The 22,589-nt window shown below is 39.8% G+C and overlaps 1 protein-coding gene across 1 annotated transcript in view; it reads left to right on the forward strand.

Moving 5' to 3' along the window:
- The first annotated feature begins 1,757 nt into the window (after positions 1–1,757).
- Positions 1,758–22,589, forward strand: part of RORB (RAR related orphan receptor B) — a 132,987-nt gene continuing 112,155 nt past the window's right edge. The window contains exon 1 of the mRNA XM_058044446.1: positions 1,758–1,847. Within this exon, the coding sequence (XP_057900429.1) occupies positions 1,841–1,847 (7 nt within the window). The 5' untranslated portion in view covers positions 1,758–1,840. The remainder of the gene's footprint in view (positions 1,848–22,589) is intronic.

A 22,589-nucleotide genomic window follows, 5' to 3' on the forward strand; every position in this document is an offset into this window, starting at 1 on the left:
TGCAGTATATAAATTTCGTAAATACAGTAGTGAGGAATACAAATAAAATCTAATATCTTAGGAATTAAGAATTTTCTTTTTTTTTTACTGACCCTGTGTTCACTACAGTGAATACAGTCAAAATTCACCATGGTCAAGTAAATCTAGACATTTGCAATACTGGCAGAGTTGATTCTTTCATTTCTTTTTCAGGTGCAATTTAAACAGGTGTTTAAAACAGGCTAACCACACGAACTTGCTTCCTCTAAACGCTGTAATCTTGTTCCCCAAGAATAAAGCTTTGCCACTTTGCACTAACAGTGGGCACTTCACTTTGTATCTTTCCTGGAATAAGTCTTAAGACAGCAAAAGACATCATACCTATGACCTCTTGCAAAAGAGACCTAATAGAACTCAGTCTGATAATTCATGTAGGAACAAATAAATCTATTTTGGTGTGTCTCAATTAAACAGTTTGAACTATTTATCCTATTTTGATTTATGATGTTGATACAGTAACTTTGTTACTATATACATTTTAGTTAAAGCAGAGGCTTTTTTTTCATGTTAGGCTTAGAGCTAGGAACTGTAAACCTTGATAATAGGGACATGTTTTTAGGATGTTTTACTGAGCTTCGATTGTGTTCTATGATCTATCATACAGGAAAAAAACCAAAACAAAACAGTAATTGAAAAGATCCCATACTCTTTTTGTTTGTTTGGGTGGTTTTTGTTGCCTTTTTTGTTTCTTTTGTTTGTTTGGGGGGGTTGTTTGCTTGGGTTTTTTGTTTTTTGGGGGGACAAACATCAGTTTGTCTATCAGTTAATCAGGGGGAGAGTTGTGAGTCGTGAAAATCCTGCTGGCCGCAAAAACACACCGGTTTCTGCAGAACCTTCTGCTAGTCTTACACCGGAAAACAAATTGCTTTCGACGTCCAGATTCCCTCTTTAATGAGAAAATGACTCACCACCAAACTTTCCCATTCCCGTCGGAAAATGAAGTTTTCCGATGAGGGTCACACCGTGGTGACCGAGCGCCTTCGCCTTTCTCCCCGCAGACACCGCGTCCTCACTAACGCCGCAACGGGGTGATTCTCTGCGCCCGCTGCCTTCCTCCACAAGCTCCAGAGCTCTGCACGCCGGTCCCATCCTTGCCCCACCACGCCCAGCCTCGCCTGCCGGGCAGGACCCGCCGGCGCTCCCGGGGCGAGCGCAAGTTGCGGTGCGGAGCCCGCGCTGCCGGGCAGGGCCGGGCCGGGCCGGGCCGGGCGGCGGCACCCGGGGCCACCCGCGGCGGCGGAGCCGGGCGGGCCGCGGCGATTGGCGGCGGCGCTGACAGCGGGCGGGGCGGCGGCGGCGGCACCGCCCACCCCCCGCTATAAGCCTCTTTGCCGCTTTCTCACTGGGTCTCATTTTCGCTCCGTGCGTTGCTGTGGCTGCGCAGTGGAAATCCGCACCGGGGAGCTGCTGAGGGGCGCCGTTGTCATGTGAAAGCGCACATGCTCTGCCATCCACGCGGCACCCCCCTCTCTTCTGCCTCCGCGTGTTTTTCCTGTTTTTTTCTAACGTAACTCCTTTCCTCCTTCTCCGCCCCTGCTCAGCCCCTCGCCGCCGCTCGGCCGCCAGGCGCCCCCCGCAGAGGCTGAGCCGCGGGCAGTCGCGGGGCGGCCGCCCCGGAGCAGCGCGCCCGGCGGCAGGGAGCCCGCGGAGCCGCGCCCCGCGGAGCCGCCCCGGAGGTATGGTTTTCCCGGCGGAGCGGAGCTGCGGCCGCTGCCACCTTCGCGGGTGTTGAGACGGGATTTGTGCGGTGCGGTTCCTGGGCTCCTAGCTTCATGACTGCGCGGAGCGGGGAACCAACACCATGCGAGGTAAGCGGGCCGGCGAGCGGCTGTCTTTTGGGAAAGCTGCTGGTGAACGGGCGGGAGAAGAGGGTTCGTACTAGGGAAGAGGGTCCGAGGGAGAAAGTTGATGGATCGTGCCCGCCCGCCGGCGTGGCTGCTTAGGGTTTGATTCCTGCGCCCGCGGGGGCCGCGACCCAGACCGAGGAGGCTCCGGGCGGATGGTGGGCGACACCCCTCGCGTAGCTGTCCCGGGGAGCCCGGCGCCGCCCTGGCCCGGGGCAGAAGGGCCGGCAGGAGGGAGTCTCGGGGGTTTGGCCGTGTCTGTGATGTGAGGTCCCCACCTGCAGCTGCCCGCGGGGCGCGGCAGGTGTCCCGTACGGCGGAACCCGCTGCCGCTTGGTCCCGGGTCGTTGCCAGCACGGAGAGGGGCTCCCCCTTTTCTCCCCAAAAGTTACGTCGACTTTGTTCCCCAACCGGCACGTCGCCTGGAGGCCCCCACTCCTCATGGGTTGCCAACTGGGCGACAAGGGTTGCGCTGCCCGGGAACCCCTTCCCCGTGCCCGCAGGTCTCTTTGGGTCCTGAGCCTGTCCTGCCTGCGCAGCCCGATCCTGGAGGGCGGGAGAGATTCCTCCGGGGCTTGCAGCCGCACTCGGTGTGGGTCCCGCCGGAGAACAGAATATCGCCACCGACGGGACACCCTCGGGCATGGAGAGCTGCCGGTGTCCGGTGGGGATGGAGAGAGGCTGCGTGCTGGCACGTCGGGCACCTGGGTGGGTGTGTAGGGCTGCGAAGGACATGGGAATGCGTTGTTTCCCTGTCTCCCAAGACCAGACTCCCCTGGGCCCCATCCCCGGGCTGGACGAACACCAGCACCGGGGCAGGAACAACCCTTGCCAGCCTCGGGCGTCCCATCTTCCGCCTTGCCCTTTGTCACCCAGTTTGGTAGGGTAGTTGCTTACCTCACCCATGGCATGGTAGAAGGGACAAAAAGTAGTCGCTACCAGGGTATTGGAACGGAGGAGAAGGGCTTATGGGGAGTGGGACGCGCTGGGGGTTGACAGCGGCGCTGCATGCAGATTTCTTGATCTTCTGTTTAAGGATGGGACACACACACACGTACTGTAAAGAACTTCTAGCTATAATTTCGGCTTATTTGATGTCATCTCCTGTAACAGCATGTGTTAGAAGCACTAACAAATCACACGTGTGTAATTGGCTTTAAAAGAATTGTAGCTATGACATTGGCACAGATCGACTTAAAAAGACCTTCTTTTCACCCAGCGTTCTTTGTTAGGGTGTTGATTGTGGGGCATCTGGCAAGAACTTCCTAAACGGTGTTTGTTTTTCTTAAGACCAACAGGAAACAAGGGAAAACACTTAATTCTGTAAAGTGGCCCTTGTTGCAGCTTTGCAGCTTGGGTTGGAGATTTTCTATTTATTTGATTATGGGGTTTGTGTGGGTTTTGGTATTGTTTGTGGTTTTGGTTTGGGTTTTTTCCTTCTTTCTTTTTCTGCGCACCAGAGCGCCTCCAATTTGAGTAAAGCCGGTCATTGTCTCAGGGGCTGTTTTTAAAAAAGTGCCCATCCAGTGACCCCTGGTCAGGAGCCCCAACTCCCCGTTCTGTGGGCAGCTCATCCTCACAAGCTGTGGCTCCCATGCCTCTCCTCCCCTGCCCTGGGGTGGCCTGTACAAGGGTGATGAGTAATGTCCCCCCTCTCCTCAGACACTTTCCTTCTAAACAAGGCCCGGGGTGGTCTAGCTGTGCTGGGCAGGGAGAGGGAGGCATATCTTGCTGCACATCTGGTTACATCTCCTGCGGGATCTGCCCCAGCTCCTTAACCATCTCTGCCACCCCTTTAGCCGTGCTGTCAGCCAATGTGAAGAGGTGCAGCTCTGCCCCTAGAATGCAAATTAGTATTTGCATTGTATTTATGCTTACTCAATGGGGAATTTACAGGTGGGGATAAAAGGGCTGGTGGGGGGGGATGGAGGAGAAAAACAAACAAACAGGCAGATTTCATTCTTATTTATATCATGTGCAAGAGGTCAGTAAAGTGAAGTTTTTGCAACAGGTGTGTGTCAAGGCAAGAGCAGTGCTTCATACCATCTCAATTAAAAAGGAACATTACACATTAATTGAGCATCTGTCTTTGTGGCTTTCCAAATAATGGAAATAAACGAGTGTCACAGTTCACAGATTGTGAGCTCCCATGGACTGATGCTTTTAGAGAGCTGTGAGCCTTCTTGTAAGGATGTAGTTGTTTTCAGCTGTATTTGCAGTTGGTTTGAAGGAGGAAGCGCTCAGTCTTGAACATGTGGTCTGTTCCCCCGAACTTTCCCAGCTGAGCTGTGATGCTTCCAAGCTGTGGTCGGGGCAGTTGGCACAGAATACCTGGGATATGGGATGTACAGGGGCTGCTGTGGTTCATTACTGCTCCACATTGGAGACAGAGGCCAAAAAGTGCCTGAAAATACCTAACCTGGCTATTTTCTGCTGAATCCCCGAGCACCGGAGAGTCACATAGACTGTTAGTTATCCCATCCTGTGGAAGCCAGTTTTCAGCTGTTGTTACCATCATTGGTCATGTTCCATCCAAAATAATAATTTTCTGCACTTCAAACCTTGATTTCAATCCCATTAAGCATATGTAGCCATACTGAATTATAGTAGAGCAATATACAGGGCACTGAGCATTTGTTGGTATGGTAGGTCCCAATATTTCCCTCTGAATGGAAAAATGGGGTTTTTTTGGAGTTGATGACTTTTATACCAGTATTTTATAGAGGCAAACATAGGTGTAAAAGAAATTTACAGTGAGCATTCATCACAGTCTTCCTTCCATCTGTCCCACCTCTGGCAACACCCTGTGAGGGAGTTAAGAACGTAGAATGTGTACTTCAGTATATTTTTTAGAAAAAGAGAACAGAAAACGCACTAAAATGATTGTGCTATTTAACTGAAAAATGTCTTATATTTTTCCTTGTAGTTCATTTCTTACTAAAATTATTTGTAAAGTTTAAAGCTATTAAAAGTTAGTTCTGTGTATAATGCAGCTGTTACACAAATGTGGAAGGTTTACTGTGGCAAAAAAAATGTCAAAATATCTACTTTTACTCTGGGAACATGGTACTCTTACACATACAAAAGTCAATTTTGTGATTGTATCTATTTGAATTGTGAAAGTGACATTAGTACCCAAGTACTTCACTTATTACAAAAGTAATATTTTAACTTTTAGTTGAAAATCTTACTAAAGCTTTTTTTGTTACATCTAAAGAAAAGAAGCACCACAACTCCCTGAAGCCAAGTTATTTAAGTGAGTTTTATGTGTAGTTTTTTCTTGTTGGTGTCAGGATGAGCAATAATACATGTTGCATGATGTAGTTACTCCATTTTCTTAGCATGACTGACATAAAAGTGCTCAAATTCTACACGCAGTATTTCTAAGCCAGCTTATTAAGTAACGCATATAAAGAGATGGGCTTGCTTAGAAGTTCTCCTTGAGTAGATGAGTGCAGGGAATCTTTATAGACTCATTAACTTCAAAGGAAAATTATTTTGCAGTTTATTCCAGGAAAAGTAAATATGTCTCTATTTGTAATATGTAACATTAGTATTCTAAAATTGATTGATTGCATTGAGTATTTAAGGAAGGACTTAGGACCTTACCCTACCATTGTAAACCCAGTTTGTCCTCACAGTGTAGTGCATCTAGCAACTCCTTAATTGAATAATGTTATTTGACTTCATTGGGACTCCTTGATATGTGATAAAGCACAAGTTTCTGGTGTTAGGTGTTCACAGGTAAAATTTAATAAATGTCAGTAAATGCTTTGAAAATTGTGAGTCAGTAATAAACTGTGTCATGTAATAAAAAATACAGCTGTATATAGTCAATAAACAATAACACGTCTGCAGAAGGAACAAAAGTAAAAGGGAAAGCATGAGTGCCCATTATTACCTCAGCAATACTTTTACTTTGCATTGGATCGTACTTACATTCCATATGGTATCTTCAATTTATATTAGGGATCAAAGGAGAATATATAATGAAAGTTCATCAATAGATAACTATATGATTTAATAACAAATAGATATTTTATAAGAATTTTTTCATAATATAATTATTCTTTTAAAGTTACATTTGTTTTTCATAGATGGAAGTCGAGTGACAGTTAATTTAAAAACTGCAAAAATACCATGTGCACTGGCTGAGAATAATTTCTTTTTTGTGGTATGGAAAATATCTGACTTCCACTGTTGGTCTTCTTCAAATCCAGTGGCGAGCTGTAAGTTGCTGTGGTTTTTTTTAATTTGACAGTGGAGTAGTAGAGGTCATTTAAATTGTGTATTATGGTTAAAAACTATTTTTGGCATTTAGGAGTGAATCTATCAGGAAAAAAGTGTTCTGAGTAGACAAGAATTCTGGAAGTCATGATTCCTTTGAAATGTACTTGTGATAATTCGTGGAAGATCTTTAGGGCAGTATGGGAGGTATGGCTGTATATCATAGTGACGTTTGCATCTGCAGAAACATGTGGGTAAGGTATACCTTCAACAGTAGTGAGTTTTATTAAACAATTTCGGGACCCAGCGTCTGCCATAGTGTGCACATTGGTTACCCGATACAGGAAAACAGTTCAAAGGGGTGAAAGATTCCCAAGTTATCAAAAAAATTTCTACCACACAAGTGGTGCAGTGAGTTCCCAGAAATGAAGGTCTGCACTGCAAAATTGAAGAATATGTGCTTTGTAGCTGAAGATGCACACAGGAGTAAATATTGATTGAACTAATCATCTGGTGAATAGAAATGAGTTTTATCAGTAAAGCAGTATAATGGTTATGTTAACTAGCTGTTTTGTAGTCCATACCCTACCCTTTCAACCCTTGAACCAGTCAATTTTGCTTTTAATGAGGAAAATCACAGGTGTTACATTTATGGTAAATTGTGCTTGATATATTAGCTGCTCCAGTTTCAAAACTGAAATAATTGAGAAAGATAAGAAAGTCTGAGCATTGCTACACAGTCATGAGATAACAGTAGTGTGTTAGTGGTCGTACATTTTTTTACAGTTCTAAGTTCTGTCTTCGATCACTTGCTGTTGAGCTTGCTAATAAACCTGTTATATCAACTTAAATCAAAGTGTAAATTTAAAAAACTGATACATTTGAATTTAAAATCAGTTTCTTTAAACAGTAATTTTAACAGCTTTGTACATTTAGCACAGTTGGGGCTTTCCATAATGCCTTTCATAGACTAGCTGTAGATGTCAAAATGTTGTTCTTTGTGCTCTGTGTTTAAAAAAGTTCAATGTTGTTTTTTCTTCCGATTCTGTATGCAGTCTGGCAAAGTCTGCAGTGCAGCTTGGAGAATAAAACATCACACAGTGTCACTGGGGGTGGCAGACAGAAGGTGCCTTTTGGATCGTGCAATTTCTCTGTTTGTTTCTAATATTGGTTTCATGAGCATATTAAAAACTCTAATTTATGCACAGGATTGAGAATACAGTACAGCTGTGATGGCCTGGTCCTTGTTTGACTGAACAATGCTTACTCACTTGAGTGGTCCTATTAATGAGACATTTGGCCCTCTACATTTTTTCAGTCTTGGAACTATTTTTTATGAAGCAGAAATGTTCGTGCTTAACTTTGCCAGACACATGCTGCTGGAAGTTTATGCAAACAGACTAACAGCTGTTTCTGCCTCTGTTACAAGTATATACGCTAATTTAGCTTGACATAAATGTTGTTACTTTGCTGTTAATTGTGAATTATTTTGATGAATTGCCAATTAAAATGCATGTATACAATTTTTATGGAGGATCTACACTTTTACTACTGCACAAAAACGCAATAACTTTTTAAAATGTAAATTTATGTTTATCTGGATCGCGGCCGTTTAAAAACATATACTTATTAAAGAGTAAGCATCAATTATGCTTGCTTGACAGACAAACCCATTTATGAAGAGTTGTCATGGGTCTTGTATATGTGAGTAGTTCAAGGAGGTTTTATGGGACTATTCACAGTAATAAGGCAAGCTGAATTTATGACTGCTTGTTCTGTGTCCCTTGGACACCCAATGATTTGAGATTGTAAGCAGCATGAATGATTATAAGGCCACAAGGAATTGATATCATAAGAAGCATGCCAAATTAGAAAAAGTCTTCTTGCTCTGAATTTTCAGTAAAATCACCTTCCTGTTTGCAATATACAGCTGTTTGCAATATATGCTGGAAATATGATACATGTTTTATCTGCTGAGGCTGACACATAAAAAGTATTCAAAAACATTGTTTTTCTGCCAATTACCAACAAACTACTTTGTTTATTTGTTACGCTCATGCTCATTGCTCTGCTGTTGCTAGCAAATAGTGGCCAAGCAAAGATTGGAAATATCTTTAAGTAAAGATTAGGAACATACATATATTTGTATTGTATTTATGCATGAATATGCTACATAGGGTAATAAATATTTTAGTATGGCTAAAGAGCAATGTAATTTTAAGGGCAATTTTGATGATTATTACAAATTCAGTATATAAAAGTCTGTCTACTTACAGATGTTCTTCAGGTGATTTCACATTTAACTGATTTGTTTTTGTTACCCATGGTCACTTAGGTTTCCTGAACAAGCAAACTCCTTCCATAACAAAATTATTCTTTTTAGGAGTCATGTTTCTGGTTCATTAATCCATGATATTCATAAGTGAGGTTATCCTTCAGAGTGGCACTTATGAACAAGACATGCATTCCCATTACATTGAATTTTCTCCCTCCCTCTGAAGCAATCCTTTAGAGGAAAAACATCTTTACAAGCAATCTGTTTGTTACAAGTTTCAGTTGTTGGTGTTTTTTCATTTTTGTTTCTTCTCTTTGTTTTGTGGGGGGGGTTTGTTAGTTTGTTTGCTGGGACTTTTTTTTTTTTGTTTTTTTTAGTGAAGGCATTCATGGGGGAAAAACAGATCAAAAGAAGGCAAAAAAATTAAATTGCAGTTCGGTCTACTGTCAAAATAATGAGCTGTCAAGTGGGTAGCATATTGCATTTTGTTGGTCTCAGGTGAAATTATGGTTCTCCTAAAATAAACTTCAAATAAAAAGTAAAGACAAAGCTGCTTTTAAATAAGCAAGTCTTAATTATTATTCCCACTACAACAGGAGGTAAAGAGTGATAGGCTTTATGCACCTGCATAGTTTTCAAAGGTTAGATTATTTAGTGTGCATTACACATTGAAAGTGCACACTTGTTTCAGAGATATTTGGAAGCTATAGTCTCAGTCCAAAGTTGGTTGCATGTCTTAGCTAGAAGACTGAGAACTGTTCAGCAAATATTTTTCCAGAAGATTTATTAGAAATAAGGATCTTTTGGAGAAGGACAGTTAGGGGATTTTACTATAGGTGAACTATAACAAAATTAAGGACCATATTTTCATTAAAAGTTCTGTTAAGAGATAATGATGTGTGTTGTCTTCTCTTTCCTTCTTGGAAAATACAAGTAGTATTACTAGGTGAGGGTAAATTTATGAGTCAGCTTTTTGATTTGAGAGCCTGCCACAGAAGTGCATTTTAGAAATCCTAAGACTTTCCTGCTAGCACATTTTTCCTTGATCATTTGTGCATGTCAGCAGTGCAGCACTGATTTTGCTTTTCTAAACAAGATGGAAAATGAAAATAAATATTACATTTCAGGTCCTGGCTGACTAGTGAAACAAGTGCTCTGTTGTTTCTTTTCATATTTGTCAGTCTGGAAGAATGAAGCATCAGCTGGCTATAAAAAGCATTGCTTACTTCAGTGCGCATTGTTTGGGAGGCTTTGTACAATATTTGTACAATGAGCTGTATTTGGTAATTACTTGGGATGAACTGAAAGTAACTGGAATAAACTGAAAGGAGAGACCATGCACAAGAATTGAGGCTGGATACTCAAATGCAGTGGCAGCACAAATGTAAACAAATGCAGCACAGTCTAGTGGCACAGAGAAGTAACGGCATTAGAGGAGACGGGTGTTAATAAGGCACAAAGCCATACATTGATATCATCTTTGTGAAGAAAAGACACCTAACTTCTGGAAAGAGTTCCACTGGTGGACAAGAAGAAGTTAATTTAGTTTGTTCAGGAAGTTATATTAAACCTGTTATTGTTTTCTTTCAGTGTGTTATATAAGCTGTACATGTACTATCATTGGACGTGCCTGTCAGCAAGCCAGACTTCTCCTTTTAATTGCATAAACCATTCTCTCTATAGGAATGCATATGGAAATGGAAAGGTGATGCAAGAAATAACAGCTTAACTGTTATGTTTAATGTAGGCAAACCTCTAATAAATATTGTACTATGGGTAGGATGTACGCAGTACTGCACCAGAAGTCTTTTTTTAGATATATTCACTAGACTACTGGGACAATAGGACTTAAAATTATTATTGCATTGAAAAAAGTAAAGAATTAGCAACACTTCCACAGAATTTTCTCATTCAGAAATCGATATATTTTATTTAGAATGCTAGTTTCCCTGTAGCCATAGCCAGTTCTTTAAAATTCAGTTTATATCAATCTCTCACATGAGTAGTTGGAATACAGAGGAAGATTAAAACAACGATGTCAGTGGAGGCAAAATATGTTTGATTAACATCCACTGAGAGTAATTTAAACTACAGATTATTCCATGGCTTGAAGAATGTCAACATCATGTTCTACTACAATTTGTAAAGCAACTCTACATGCTTACAAAAATAAACTCCTTATTCAGAACTGGTGGATAAGAGAGGCATTACCAGTGCTATAGCAGCTGTTAACAGTATTAAAAATAAAACTTCAAAGGTATCTAGTAATCTCCATAATTTAGGCAGAATTTAATTAGTAATTTATATATTAATAAAAGAACAGAAAGAAAGGTATTGCATGCAATATTCACTCTAACATTTAGAGAAGTGACAATAACCACACAAAGCTTTTTTCTGAGAAACTGTTTATATGTGATAATATTTCAAGCAAATGTCTACTACAGTAAATTGCATCAACTGAGTGAAATCTGTAACTGCAGAGCTGTATGTCTTTGAAATAGACTTCCCGATTGACTTTGTTGGGACGCCTTTTGTAAAAATCAAGGTGCAATATGTTCTCATTGGTTGTTTACAGCCCACTGGTTTTTAGAAAATGGGAGAACTAATCAGTTTTGAGTTCAGTGGATAAGAGGGAAGAGAACTTGTGCTGTCCTAATTCAGGTACCTATGCAAAAGGCACTTTCTTTGTCTATCATTGATTTGCGTTTGCCAAAATTCCAATTTTTTTTTTTTTAATATGATTGGCCAAGATGTGCTCTAAATCAGCATTCCTAAGAGCTCTAGTGGAAGTGCCATTAAAACAGAACACATTAACTAAGACCTTTTGCAGCAAGCTATTTTCAGGCTTCAACAGAATTGGGGAGAAAAATATTGTACCAGCTGCATCATAAAACTGACGGAGAGAAATGTATGCTTTCAATCAGGAGCGAGAGAGAATAGGGAGGAAAAAAAGGATGGTGAATTTGTATAAACAACAAACTGAATAGAAAGATGCTGTTTTGAAATAGAGTTATGTTCAAGAAGTAAGTGGAAATGTAAAGGAAAAGAACAATATAAAACAGAAGAGTGAGGAGATGGAAGGGGTTTTGATGTGAACAGTCCTGTACTACACAGTGCTGGACTTTTCAATTTCCCCTCATTGCAAGTGGAGTTAACTACAGTGGGCCTGCTATTGGAAATGAGAGAAGTGTAAGTAACAGAAAAAGAGAAGAAAAACAAAGAAAAGAACAAATATTATATATAAGTGTAAATATAAATGTATTCATTGTGCTACTTCCTGTTACTTGGTGTTGCATGTAAATTTGTTGTAATGAGACTTCAAACTATTTGGTATTCAGCTAAATGCTAACATTAGACATCCACTTCCATTCATTTCACTGTGTATATCCAGAGCTCCACTACTCAGGAATGCTGCAAGTCAGGGCATCACATATACAGTTATGTAAGCTGTCTGTAGAAGCTTGGCATTCACCACACTTCAGCCAAGTTACTTATTGTGAAATTGAAATGTCATTTGCAAAATGCATCCAAAGCTAATCTTTTTAAACTCTGTATCAAATCAAATTAGGTTTGATTAGAGTTTTTTCCCTGTCTTTATATCATTTATTCTGTTCCTCTTTCTGATTTTTTTTCAATCACTTTTGTTGAAAAGCTTTACAATCAGAAAGGTACTTGCGACTGAAATTCATTCACTTGTTAGAAAATGTATAATTGGTTCCCTAAATTATATATCATATGTCCCTGTGTGTTACAGTTGTTCCTTCTAACCTTTTCTTTCATTTGGTTAGTTTACTTGGGATTTCCTGCTACAAAGAAATAAGCAGCTTGTTAAATTTTGGCCCGGTTACATCTCCATGAGGTACCTCTAGGACATTTTTATGCTTGTAGCCTTGGAAATAGATGAGGTGCTCAAGAGCTGAATCTCTGCTTCCCTATTGCTTCCTGCTTCCCAGCACCTGTTCTTTCTCCTGTCTGGTAAAAGAATATGCTGGTATCTTTCAATTTGTTTGTTGGGTTTATTTTGTTTATGTGGTGTTTTGGGGGGAAGGGTGTGGGAGTTTTTTTGGTTGATTTTTTTTGTTGTTGTTGTTATTTGGTTGGGGGCGTTGTTTGGTTGGTGGTTTTGATTGTTTTGTGGGGATTTGGTGGTTTTGAGTGGTTAGTTTGGTTGATTTTGTGTTGTTGTTTTTAAAAAAACCCCACAGATTTGTTACATAGATTTTAGCTTTTGGAGATGCTGGAAATACATCATGATAAAGGAATAGTGTCCTATCTGATTGTAGCATAATATTTTTTGTAAGACAGAAAAAACATCTTCCGATCTTCTCTCCATGCTCAAAAGAAAAAGAGAAATGGAGAATGCTCTTAAAATGCTCTCCAATTGTCCAAGAACAGGGTGATTTTTAAGAATAAGCCCTTGACTAACTTTTCCTTCTGTAGCAGCCCCACAGAGCTTATTACAGACCACAACAATTGCAGAAATCCCCATGACCAAAAAGAAAAAGATGTCCATTTTCAGAAAACTACACTGAAAGTGTAGGAGGTACATTTATATGAAATCTCTTGATTTCCCACATCCCTCCTGGAATTTTCTGTAAGTCCTAAGCATAAAACAGGCAGAATGCCAAGCTGTCATCCGTTAGCATCTATTTCATCCTCTCACAGGATCAGTTGAGCTAGAGGAGGGTATATGGCTCAGAGTCTTTGTGCTATTACTGAAATGTTTAGGAAAGCATCCGATTTTGAGCCGGTCTTAGCCTGCATTGTCTTTTGGGCACAAATGAGCAGCAGTATAAAATAATTCCAGGAAACAAATGCTATTAAATGCATATTGTGATTTTTCATAATGTCCAAAAAAGCATTTTTTATATGTTTCACTGTGGAAGCAAGACAAAAGATGAACTCTTAGTTTACTGTCAGGAATAATATGAGTTAAGAGTTACGTTTCACTTAAGGATTAGGGCTATTTTTGTCTGTGTCTAAAGCCTGACTGTTGATATTTTAAGGAACACTAATCAATTAATATTTTACATGCTGCTCAGGAAGTTAAATGAAAAGGCTTTGGATTTTAGATGTTTGTATATAAATGTTTCTTATTTTGTGAGGGTATAGGTGGTATTTTGATACATTTATGTGTTAATCAGTTTCTTAAAAACTAGGTGATATTATTTTCCCATGATGTGAATTCAGCAAAACATTTACAGTACGAGATATATGCACATCCACGTATACAAATTTTCCTTTAATAGCTGCATATTTTTAGTTTCTAATGAAGATTGAAAAATGAAAATAAAATGCCATATATCACATTTTTTCTCTTAGAGCTAAACAGTTGTTACAATGTATGTTTGTTATGTTTATGTTACAATGTATGGTTTGGGGTTTTATTGCAGTTAACCTTTTTAGATTTTTTGTGTTGCATTCATTTAAGTTCCATCTCCACTGCTCTCTGATTACTGGCTACTTCTCAGTACATTTCACATTCTTCTGCTCTTTGTGGTTGTTAATGTTGTGACCTGCTTCTCTAACAGGCATACTAGCAGACTCAGTAGAATAAGAGGTGTTGAACTATTGAGGTGTTACGGGTGAGCTTGGAACATGATCCTTCCACATAATTCATTAGAGTCATTAGAAAGGCAGACTGAAGATGAGTCTCCATACCCGAGTACTCCATAACTACAGACACACTCATTAATGCTTTCTGTAGTGGCATTTAGCAACTATTCATATACAAGAACACCAAGAAAGAATTCTGAGTTATGTTATTTAATTTGCTTTGTTCCTCATGATGGTTTCTATTGATGTGACAAATGATAGTTTTCCTTCTGTTGCAGAAATGGCCAGCATCTTGTACATTAAGGAAAACAAGCAGAAGCCTTTTGTACAAAGACATTTTGTCAGTCAGTTCAATGGGAACTTTCCTAGGCATTTTTTGCTCTTAAGTGCCTTCACACGTGCTGTATTCTTTAACTGAAAAGGTGCCAGATCTGCAGAGGCTGGGGATCTGTTCCTGTAGGGGTTTGTACCGTGCAGATGTTGCGTGGGTGGGGTGGCTGGTGTGCCCAGTCCTGCTCAGGCTGGTGTTTGGTGCAGCCCTGGCGCAGGTCAGGGAGCTGGGCTGCCCGTGGCACTGGCGCTGGCTGTCTCCCGTGCCGCTTCCCCGTTGTGCCTCCACTGTGACCTTGAAGGACCCTTTTCCTGCGGCTCTTGTAACCTTGGCCTGGCCGCTGACAGTGACAACAGGGGTGCCAATTAGTGCTATGTGGTGGGGTTTGTTTTTCCTTCCTAATGAACTCAGTCCATTGAGGACTGGACTGACACCACCAGCTTACTTCATGCGGGCCACCAAGTGCCGTGGCATTTTTATTTTGCTCAGTCGCTACTGACCTGGTGTTGAACCTTCATGTGTAATCTGTATACAGTCTCTGTGTCTACCATTAATTTTAAATGGCTGTACTTGGTAGAAGAGGTTTGCTTCTGAAGTAAGATTTGTGAATAAAGCATAGTATTATGTAACAAATACATAAAATATCTCCATTTACTTCTTGTGGTCAGGCACTGAATTTGACTCTGCACTTACAAAATGCACAAATTTTAGGAAAAACTCTCAAGAGCTGACCAGACGTACTAAAAGGGAACAGCAGGAATGATGGGAGCAGTAGAATTTTGCAAAAAGTAGAGAGAATTCTGTGTGTTACAATAAGCTTTGCTAACTAATACAGAAACATGAGAATCTCTGTTCTATTATGTACATCTCATAAGTGATCTTAGGACATCTCTAGTTTACCTGGACTTTTCTGTCAAAAGTATTTAAATATAGACATACCACAAACTTCTAACGTTTCTTAGATAGAAAAAGGAGCTGAAAAATGAAGTTTTTCTTTAGTATTATGTGGAGCCCAGGATTAAATCAGTAATTCTGAAACAGTTTTTATTTTTCTGTTGGATGAAAAGTTACTTCAATTTTTATTTTTATTATTCTTTTAAATATGCATGAACAAACTTTTCTCAGTGTCCAACAGAAGTGGTATCCACTAGCCTGTGTTAAAATCTTTAATGCCAAATTTCATGTGACATATATGAGGGTGTGTAATAAACTTTTTAGCTCAGTGCAACAGTCTTGGCTTTTTTCTTTTGCAGTATTTTGATATTTTAAAATTTTAAATAATTTTGTTTTCATAACTGAGGAGGAAATGGATTATACAGCTCAGATTTTGTTGGAATTTGTTTTGGTCTTCTTTTCCCACCCAGTGCAAGCTGGGATCCTTCACAGTGAGGTATAGTAAAAGTATGTCTGCAATTTAAGATCATGTGGTAGTGAAGCTGAAGCTGAGGAGGTATTAGAACTTTGTCATTACTGACAGTAGCAGTCAGGACTGCACTAGGAGAGAAGAACTGAGTTGTTATTAAATCATAATAGGGCTGAGATTCAAATGTGAATATATTCTCTTCAAATAAGTCAGTTCTGAAAAGAGTAACTACTAGAAAAGAGTTATTTTTCAATACATATATAAAAAGAATCATGTAAATGTTGAAATAGCTTAGCAAAGTCTGCCAAAAAAACATTTACTCCAGTTCAGTACATTCATGTGGCTACATATATGAGAAAGAGGTAAGACTAGAAGCAGGAGGGGCAAGTGTATGACTTGGTGGGAGTGATATTGTGAAGTGGGATAAAGAGTTCCATGCAAAAATGAGAGAATTTGGGGAAGACTGTTTAGCCTCTCAGTACATTTCCCTCCTGAGTACATTTACTTCATCACAATGGGCTAGAAGAGATCTTTGTTTAGTAGTGCAGTGCCCCTGAGACCTAATTTAGCTTTTATAGCAAATTCAAAAAGAGAGTGGGCAAGAGTGAGCAGAACAAAGATGCAAGTTTGCACCACAAATATTGGTATTGTAGTTGCTTCTGTAAATCCTTTAAAAGAAACACTCCTGATTTGGACTTTCTGCTAAAGAGGGGCTGAACTTTAGAGATGAAATTGGTTTCATTTTTAGATACTGTTTCATTATCCGGTTCTGATAATGAGGAGATGGTATAAATGTGTATTGTAGCAGAGCAATGCCTTTATTATTCTTAAGTGACAAGTAGAAAACCATTAAAGACAAATGTATCAAATAATTTTGCTTCTAAAATATTATTTTTTTACTAAGTCGTACTGTTAGAAGCACATTTTGAATCTAATTCTTTGAACACGGCAGAATTTCATTCTCAGGAGTCTCAAAACTTCAGAGTATGACCTTTCTTACTCCTTTATTTGAACAACTTCCCTATGTTTGAGAGTTCAGAATGGTTTTACGTTCATTTAGCAGATAATTTTGCAAAGTTCATTTCTGGCCCTCTTGATTTAGGGTTATCATGATGTTTTTGCATAATTTTTTTCCTGTAGTTTGCAAGTATATTTTCATCATGAATGAAGTTGTATCGTACGTTCATGTACCCCCATGAATCTTACCCAGCATGACCCTTTACCCCCTGAGTACTGACATCAGCTCTCAATTTTACCACTCTACAAATGTGCCTTGTGGCTATATCAGAAGTAGAATGTGAAAAATTCAGATGTGGGGGAAGTTTGCTTTGGAGAAATGTAGCATTCAGCTATCAACACAGAAATACTGCTTTGATGTTCAGAGTTACAGACAGATGCGATGATACAGTTTTGGTTAAAATTAGATTAATTGCATCTCTCATTAGTTGATTTAACTTGAGGTTTTATTGGTACTTCTGTGGCTGATCCAGTTGTCCTGCAGGTTGATACTTAACATTAACATTCCTGTGAAAATGTATTTGATAAATAAAACATAAGTTTGTCAACAGCATATGGAAAGCTTATTTGAGTCAGCTCAAAACCAGGCATTTAAAAATGCACATTATTAATATAGTCATATTTATACTTTATTTATCATCTGATTTTGACTTGCTTCTTGTTCCTTGTCTGAGGAGGTCTCACTAGTAAATACTACTTCAACAAACTTGTTCCCACAAAGGCGGTCATGGCTTGTGTCATCCCGCCTTGCTGAAACTTGTTTCTGCAGTTGCTAGGCAGCCCCATTTGAGCCAGCTGAAAGCACAGAGCAATTCCCCTCAGCAGCAGATTTCAATTAAAGATCTGGACATACAGCTGGTTTCTCTGGCTGGTCAGCACCAGTAGTAAAAGTAAAGGCTTCAAGAGCTGTGCTGTGCAGCAGCTTGATTCCGTAGGGTTTTCTGTAGTAAATTCTCTCTGGGTATCTTAGAAAAATATTTAAACAAATACTTGAGCTGTTTCTGTTTTCTCTCGTATACATCAACTTGCAGGGGAAGCTAGTGTTTGCGTTGATTTTTTTTCCTTCATTTTCAAAAGAGATTTTATCCCCTCTGTGTTGGGTGGAGGAGAAAAACAACTGAAAATAAACCAACAGAAAATCCCATCTTCATCTGCAGTATGATTAGGAATCCCTCAAAGGCACTGTGCCAATGCTCTCTTCTGCCAAAGAAGGGAGCGTATTTGACATTTTCAAAAACATTTTGGGATCTGATTGGTAGTATTACATCTTAAGCAAAAACTAAGAATAATCGAGAAGCTTTGGGATTAAAATATTGCCTTGCCATTCTAAAATAATTTTTTTTCAGTCTGGTTTTTTTGTATTTAGGAGTTAGCAGGAACTCAAAATCTATGAAAAGGAAATTGAATTAGAACTACGTGTGCTATGTTACGGCTGGAAAAACAGAAGTGACAAAAGCAGGTTTTGGTGTGGTGTCATTTGATAAAAGTCTGGTTAGTTGTGCTATCTTAACCAAGTTAAATTAGTTACACAATATGAAGCAGAGATTGAAGGAGAGCTTTTGTCAGCATGCAAACATGCAGCTATCTTGCTCTATCAAAATGTAAATACTTCACTATTGCACATCATGTTTGTAGGCAGGTAAGCCAGAATTTAGCCATTTATTTTGTGTTTAGAAATGTGTCTCTGGTTCTATTCCTCAATACTCTCTTAACGTACGTTTTTCAAAGGTCATACATGATTCTGCTTGTCAGAATTACACTGCATTAGTGTTTTCATTCAAATTCTGATAATGGATAGGCCTAACCTATTATTTAGTCTTTCTGTGGAGAAACATTACTGAAGAAAGAAGCAGTAAGATCATACCGAGTGAGCAGGTTGCGCAAGGTTTTCCACAGCAGTGCAAAATTTATTACAATTTGTACTCTGATCTCTGTTGCCAGAACGCAATTCTGTAGTTTTCCTTAATTTGCCAGTATTACTGTGGAGATTTTCTGTAGAGCATTATGTTTTATTTTTTTATAATTTCTTTATAATTACATTGTGTCCAAGATCTTGCTTTTTCACCAAGTTCTCTCCAAATGCAAAGAATGTTCTTTCACTCGGCAGAGAAAGAGATGGATGCTGTGTGTCCATTTTTAAGTAACCATGTCCAAATAGTTTTAGTTCTCCTAAAGAATTCCTGTGGTTTGTTGTCTTTCGCTCCTTCTAGTTGCCAGAGATCGTCTCTGGGGTGCCATCAGGGTGAATACTTAATTCATGATCTTTCCAAGCATCTCCACTGAGATCATCACAATGCTACCCAAAGCTGGTGCTCCATACATACCCCCATGATCCACTCCATAATGTGTCTTTGCTGTCTCATTTAATGCCATTGTCCGTCCTTTAGGAGATTCCTCCATTGTCTTCTTGGCCCCCCCATGTGGATTTCATATAACCCTTTGGATGTCAGCAAAACTCAGTAGCAACAAAGGGGTTTGTCATAGAGCAGTGTGGGGAATTTTAAGCCAAATTACCAGGACATTAAATGAGGAGAGAGGATAATGTATTCACTTAACACTCAGCAAGGGCCAATAAAGCTTATTATTGGTAAGGATCAAGTACTTTGTTTCTCCTTGTTCAGTCTGTAGGTAAAGACTCGCTACAACTCTTCTCAATGTCAAAAAAGGAAAAGGTAAACAAAAAACTGCTTTTCCTTAAACATCTGTTTTGGTTTTGCTGTTTCGGGGTTTTTTTCTGAAAGCTGCTCAAAGTATTGGAGAAGGGGTATGTTCATGGCACATTGTGTAGTGCTATGATATTCAAAACCTGAAAAATGCCGCTGAGGCCACCAAGACCATAAGGTGAGAAATGGACAGTAGCAGAAAATGGGCAATAGCAAAATAAATGTCTTCCACTATGGTCTTCTGCAAGACTGTTAAATTAATTGTACCTCTGTGTCCACAACAATTAAAACTAAAAAAACCCTGTTAGTAAATACTAGTAAATCCTAAAAAAACCCATTAGTAAATACTAAAAAACCCTATTGTCATCAAAGAAAGATATATCTCATTTCAGTTTAAGAATAACGGGGTTTTTTTCCAGACACTAAGTCTGGATGAAAAAAACACTGGACAGGTGAAAAAAACACCAGGACAATTCCCTGCCACAAAAGCATTACATGCTGACTCTTCTAATGACTTAAGGATTATTGCAGTGTTCCCAGCCTATATGTTTATTGTCCAGCTCATCACCAAACTGGTTGTACTAGGGAAATATTTTTAAAGGTTGTGTTGGTCATATCTTGTCTGGAATGCCAAATACCATATTTCCTCTACTTATACACAGACAGGAGGAAAGGACAGACATCTTTTTTATTCTGTGATGGCAGACCAAATTATTATGAGCTTAACAGACACTAGACTAGGACAGGGTGATATAGTGGTCAAACCTGTAAAGTCTTGTGAGTTGTCTGTTTGCTTATTCAGAAAAGTTGGAGGAAGAGGGGAGAGATAGCAGGGCGGAGAAGAAGGTCAGGAGCGGGATCAGATTGGGTGCTGTAGCTACAAGTGATGCACAGAATTTTTCTATGTATCTGTTGAGCCTGTTGTTAATGTTCTGTGATATGCTCTGAGAGACCCTGAGAGACAGAAGGCTTTAAAATATGTTGTGGAGTCACTTTCTCTTCTTGTCTTATAAGTGAAATATTCTCTGTATCATCTCTGTCCCTGAACAGTCAATAACTTTTTTGTGGCTATCCAGCATCTTTCCATCTCCAAGGTTAAGAACTCCACTAAAAAACTATTGCTATCTTTTTTTGTAGAAATGGTATGATATCTTCTGGCATGTGTTTTGTAGCAATTGTGATGTGAAGATCAGCAAATAGATACTGCTGACTTGATTTTTTGTCCTACAGTAATCATCTTGGAGGGAGGAAATCATATGAAGTCAGTGTTAGTCTTGCCCTTCCTCAGCTTTCAGCTTTCTCCTTGTGACACATTTCAGTCTCTAGCAATTCTGTCTGAATGATCCTCCTCTGGAAGCTGTGTTCAGTTTTGCAAGAAGCCAGCTGTAGACAGGCCAGGAAGGACTGTCTGTGGTAGAAGCAGAGATGTTCTTGGGCATTGCTCTGGGGTGAATCTATGGAGCAGCTGTCTGGGGAAAGCACTTTGAAGACTGCTCCTTGGCAGGCTTAGGGATGCTGAGGAAGTGGTGTTTCCAGGAATGGCCTAAAGCCAAAGTTAGTATACACAACAAATTCTGCCCAGAGGAAGTTTCCCAGCTGTGTTCTGTCAGGACAATGTAGATGCAGATTAGAAACATTATTGGTGATTTAACTTTTTCATCACAGTGCTATAAAATATCTTAGATTATCTTAAATTTGCAAACAGAGTAGGTCTTGGTAGCAGAGCCATGGGACACTTGTAGAATAAACTCTGATTGAGAGAGATGCTGTGACCATCTAAGGAGAAATAGACAGTGTGAAAGCAGTGTATGTCAGAACCCTACTAACAGATGTAGGTATTATTTTAATGCTGACCTTCACATAGCTGCATGGTGTAAATTCTGGTCCATTTTTCATGTGTGTAGATCAGTCAAGCACTTACCAAATTGAAGAAGCAAAAACAGGGTTCATGCAGAAGGCAGCTGCACCAACAAGTATTATATTCACCTGCTCAGTAAAATACAAAGAACAAATTGGGAGACTGGGAGTGAATTCTACAAGTCTAGTGTCTGTGAGAAATATTCACTTAATGTTTTTCAGAAGTTCAAATTCAAGACAGAGTCATTCTGGCAACAGTGAGTAAGTGTCATTAGGAGGCTTCTCACCATCTCATGATGATTTTGTGATACCTGCTCTAAGCAGAAAAAGTTAAGGGGAACAGGCATGTTAAAAGTTTCTGGAGTGTACATTTGGAAGGCATAGCCTGAAGTCAGGCGGGAGGTCCTTGTTCCCCATTTTCACTCTCTTCTGTGACTCTGCTGAGAATATTACTGTTTCTACTGAAGTGATTAGTCTGTATGTCTGAGGCCTCCTTCCCAAACATCACTTTGTAGGAACAAGGTGAAAAGGGTAAATTAGAGCCAAAATGATGTCTTGCCAACCTCTGATAAGGTTCCAGCCATCTGTTCCAGTTTACTTCTACTTTGACTTGTATTTCTCTTTCACTAGTCTCGTTCTTTCATCTGATGTTTCTGCATTCTTCTCCACTTGCAGTTACTTTTTCCTCTTCAATCTCCATATGTCAGCTTTTCTCCCTGTACATGGATTATTCCTCCTCTATAGCTCTAGCCCTTAGAAATAGGGCTTTTCACTAGGCTCAGCTTTTATGGGTCTCTAAACACACAGAATCACACAGACATACACATAGAATCTCTTGGTTGGAAGAGACCTTTGAGGTCATCAAGTCCAACCTTGCCCTAACACCTCAACTAAACCATGGCATTGAGTGCCACCTCCAGTCTTTTCTTAAACATGTCCAGGGATGGTGACTGCACCACCTTCCTGGGCAGACCATTCCAGTACTTTATCACCCTTTCTGAAAGAAAACTTTTTCCTAGTATCCAGCCTCTATTTCCCTTGGCGCAGCTTAGACCCCTGAATCTGCAAAGGTCATGTGTGCAGTTCAGGCTTTCTAATGAGATTAAGTTAGTTTATTTGATGTTTTTGTCATTGATGGTGTGTCTGCAAAATTAGTCAGTGGTTATCCTGGATATACATAGCTCTTTGGTGGGTTTACACTCATATTGTCTCCTGTTGAGCTCATTTGAGCTCATGTTGTCTCCAAAAAGGTTAAATATATTAAAAGAAATTACTGATTTCATTGCAATGCTACTGATTTTGAAGGTAAGTTTGTGCTGGTGCAAGTTCACCAATATTTTTCTCATGCTATGAAAACTTATTCTCCACCAAATCACTATAAATTCAGTTTTGCACCTATGATAGGTGGTCAACTACA

Source organism: Melospiza georgiana, chromosome Z (assembly GCF_028018845.1).
Source record: "Melospiza georgiana isolate bMelGeo1 chromosome Z, bMelGeo1.pri, whole genome shotgun sequence".
Lineage (NCBI taxonomy): Eukaryota > Metazoa > Chordata > Aves > Passeriformes > Passerellidae > Melospiza > Melospiza georgiana.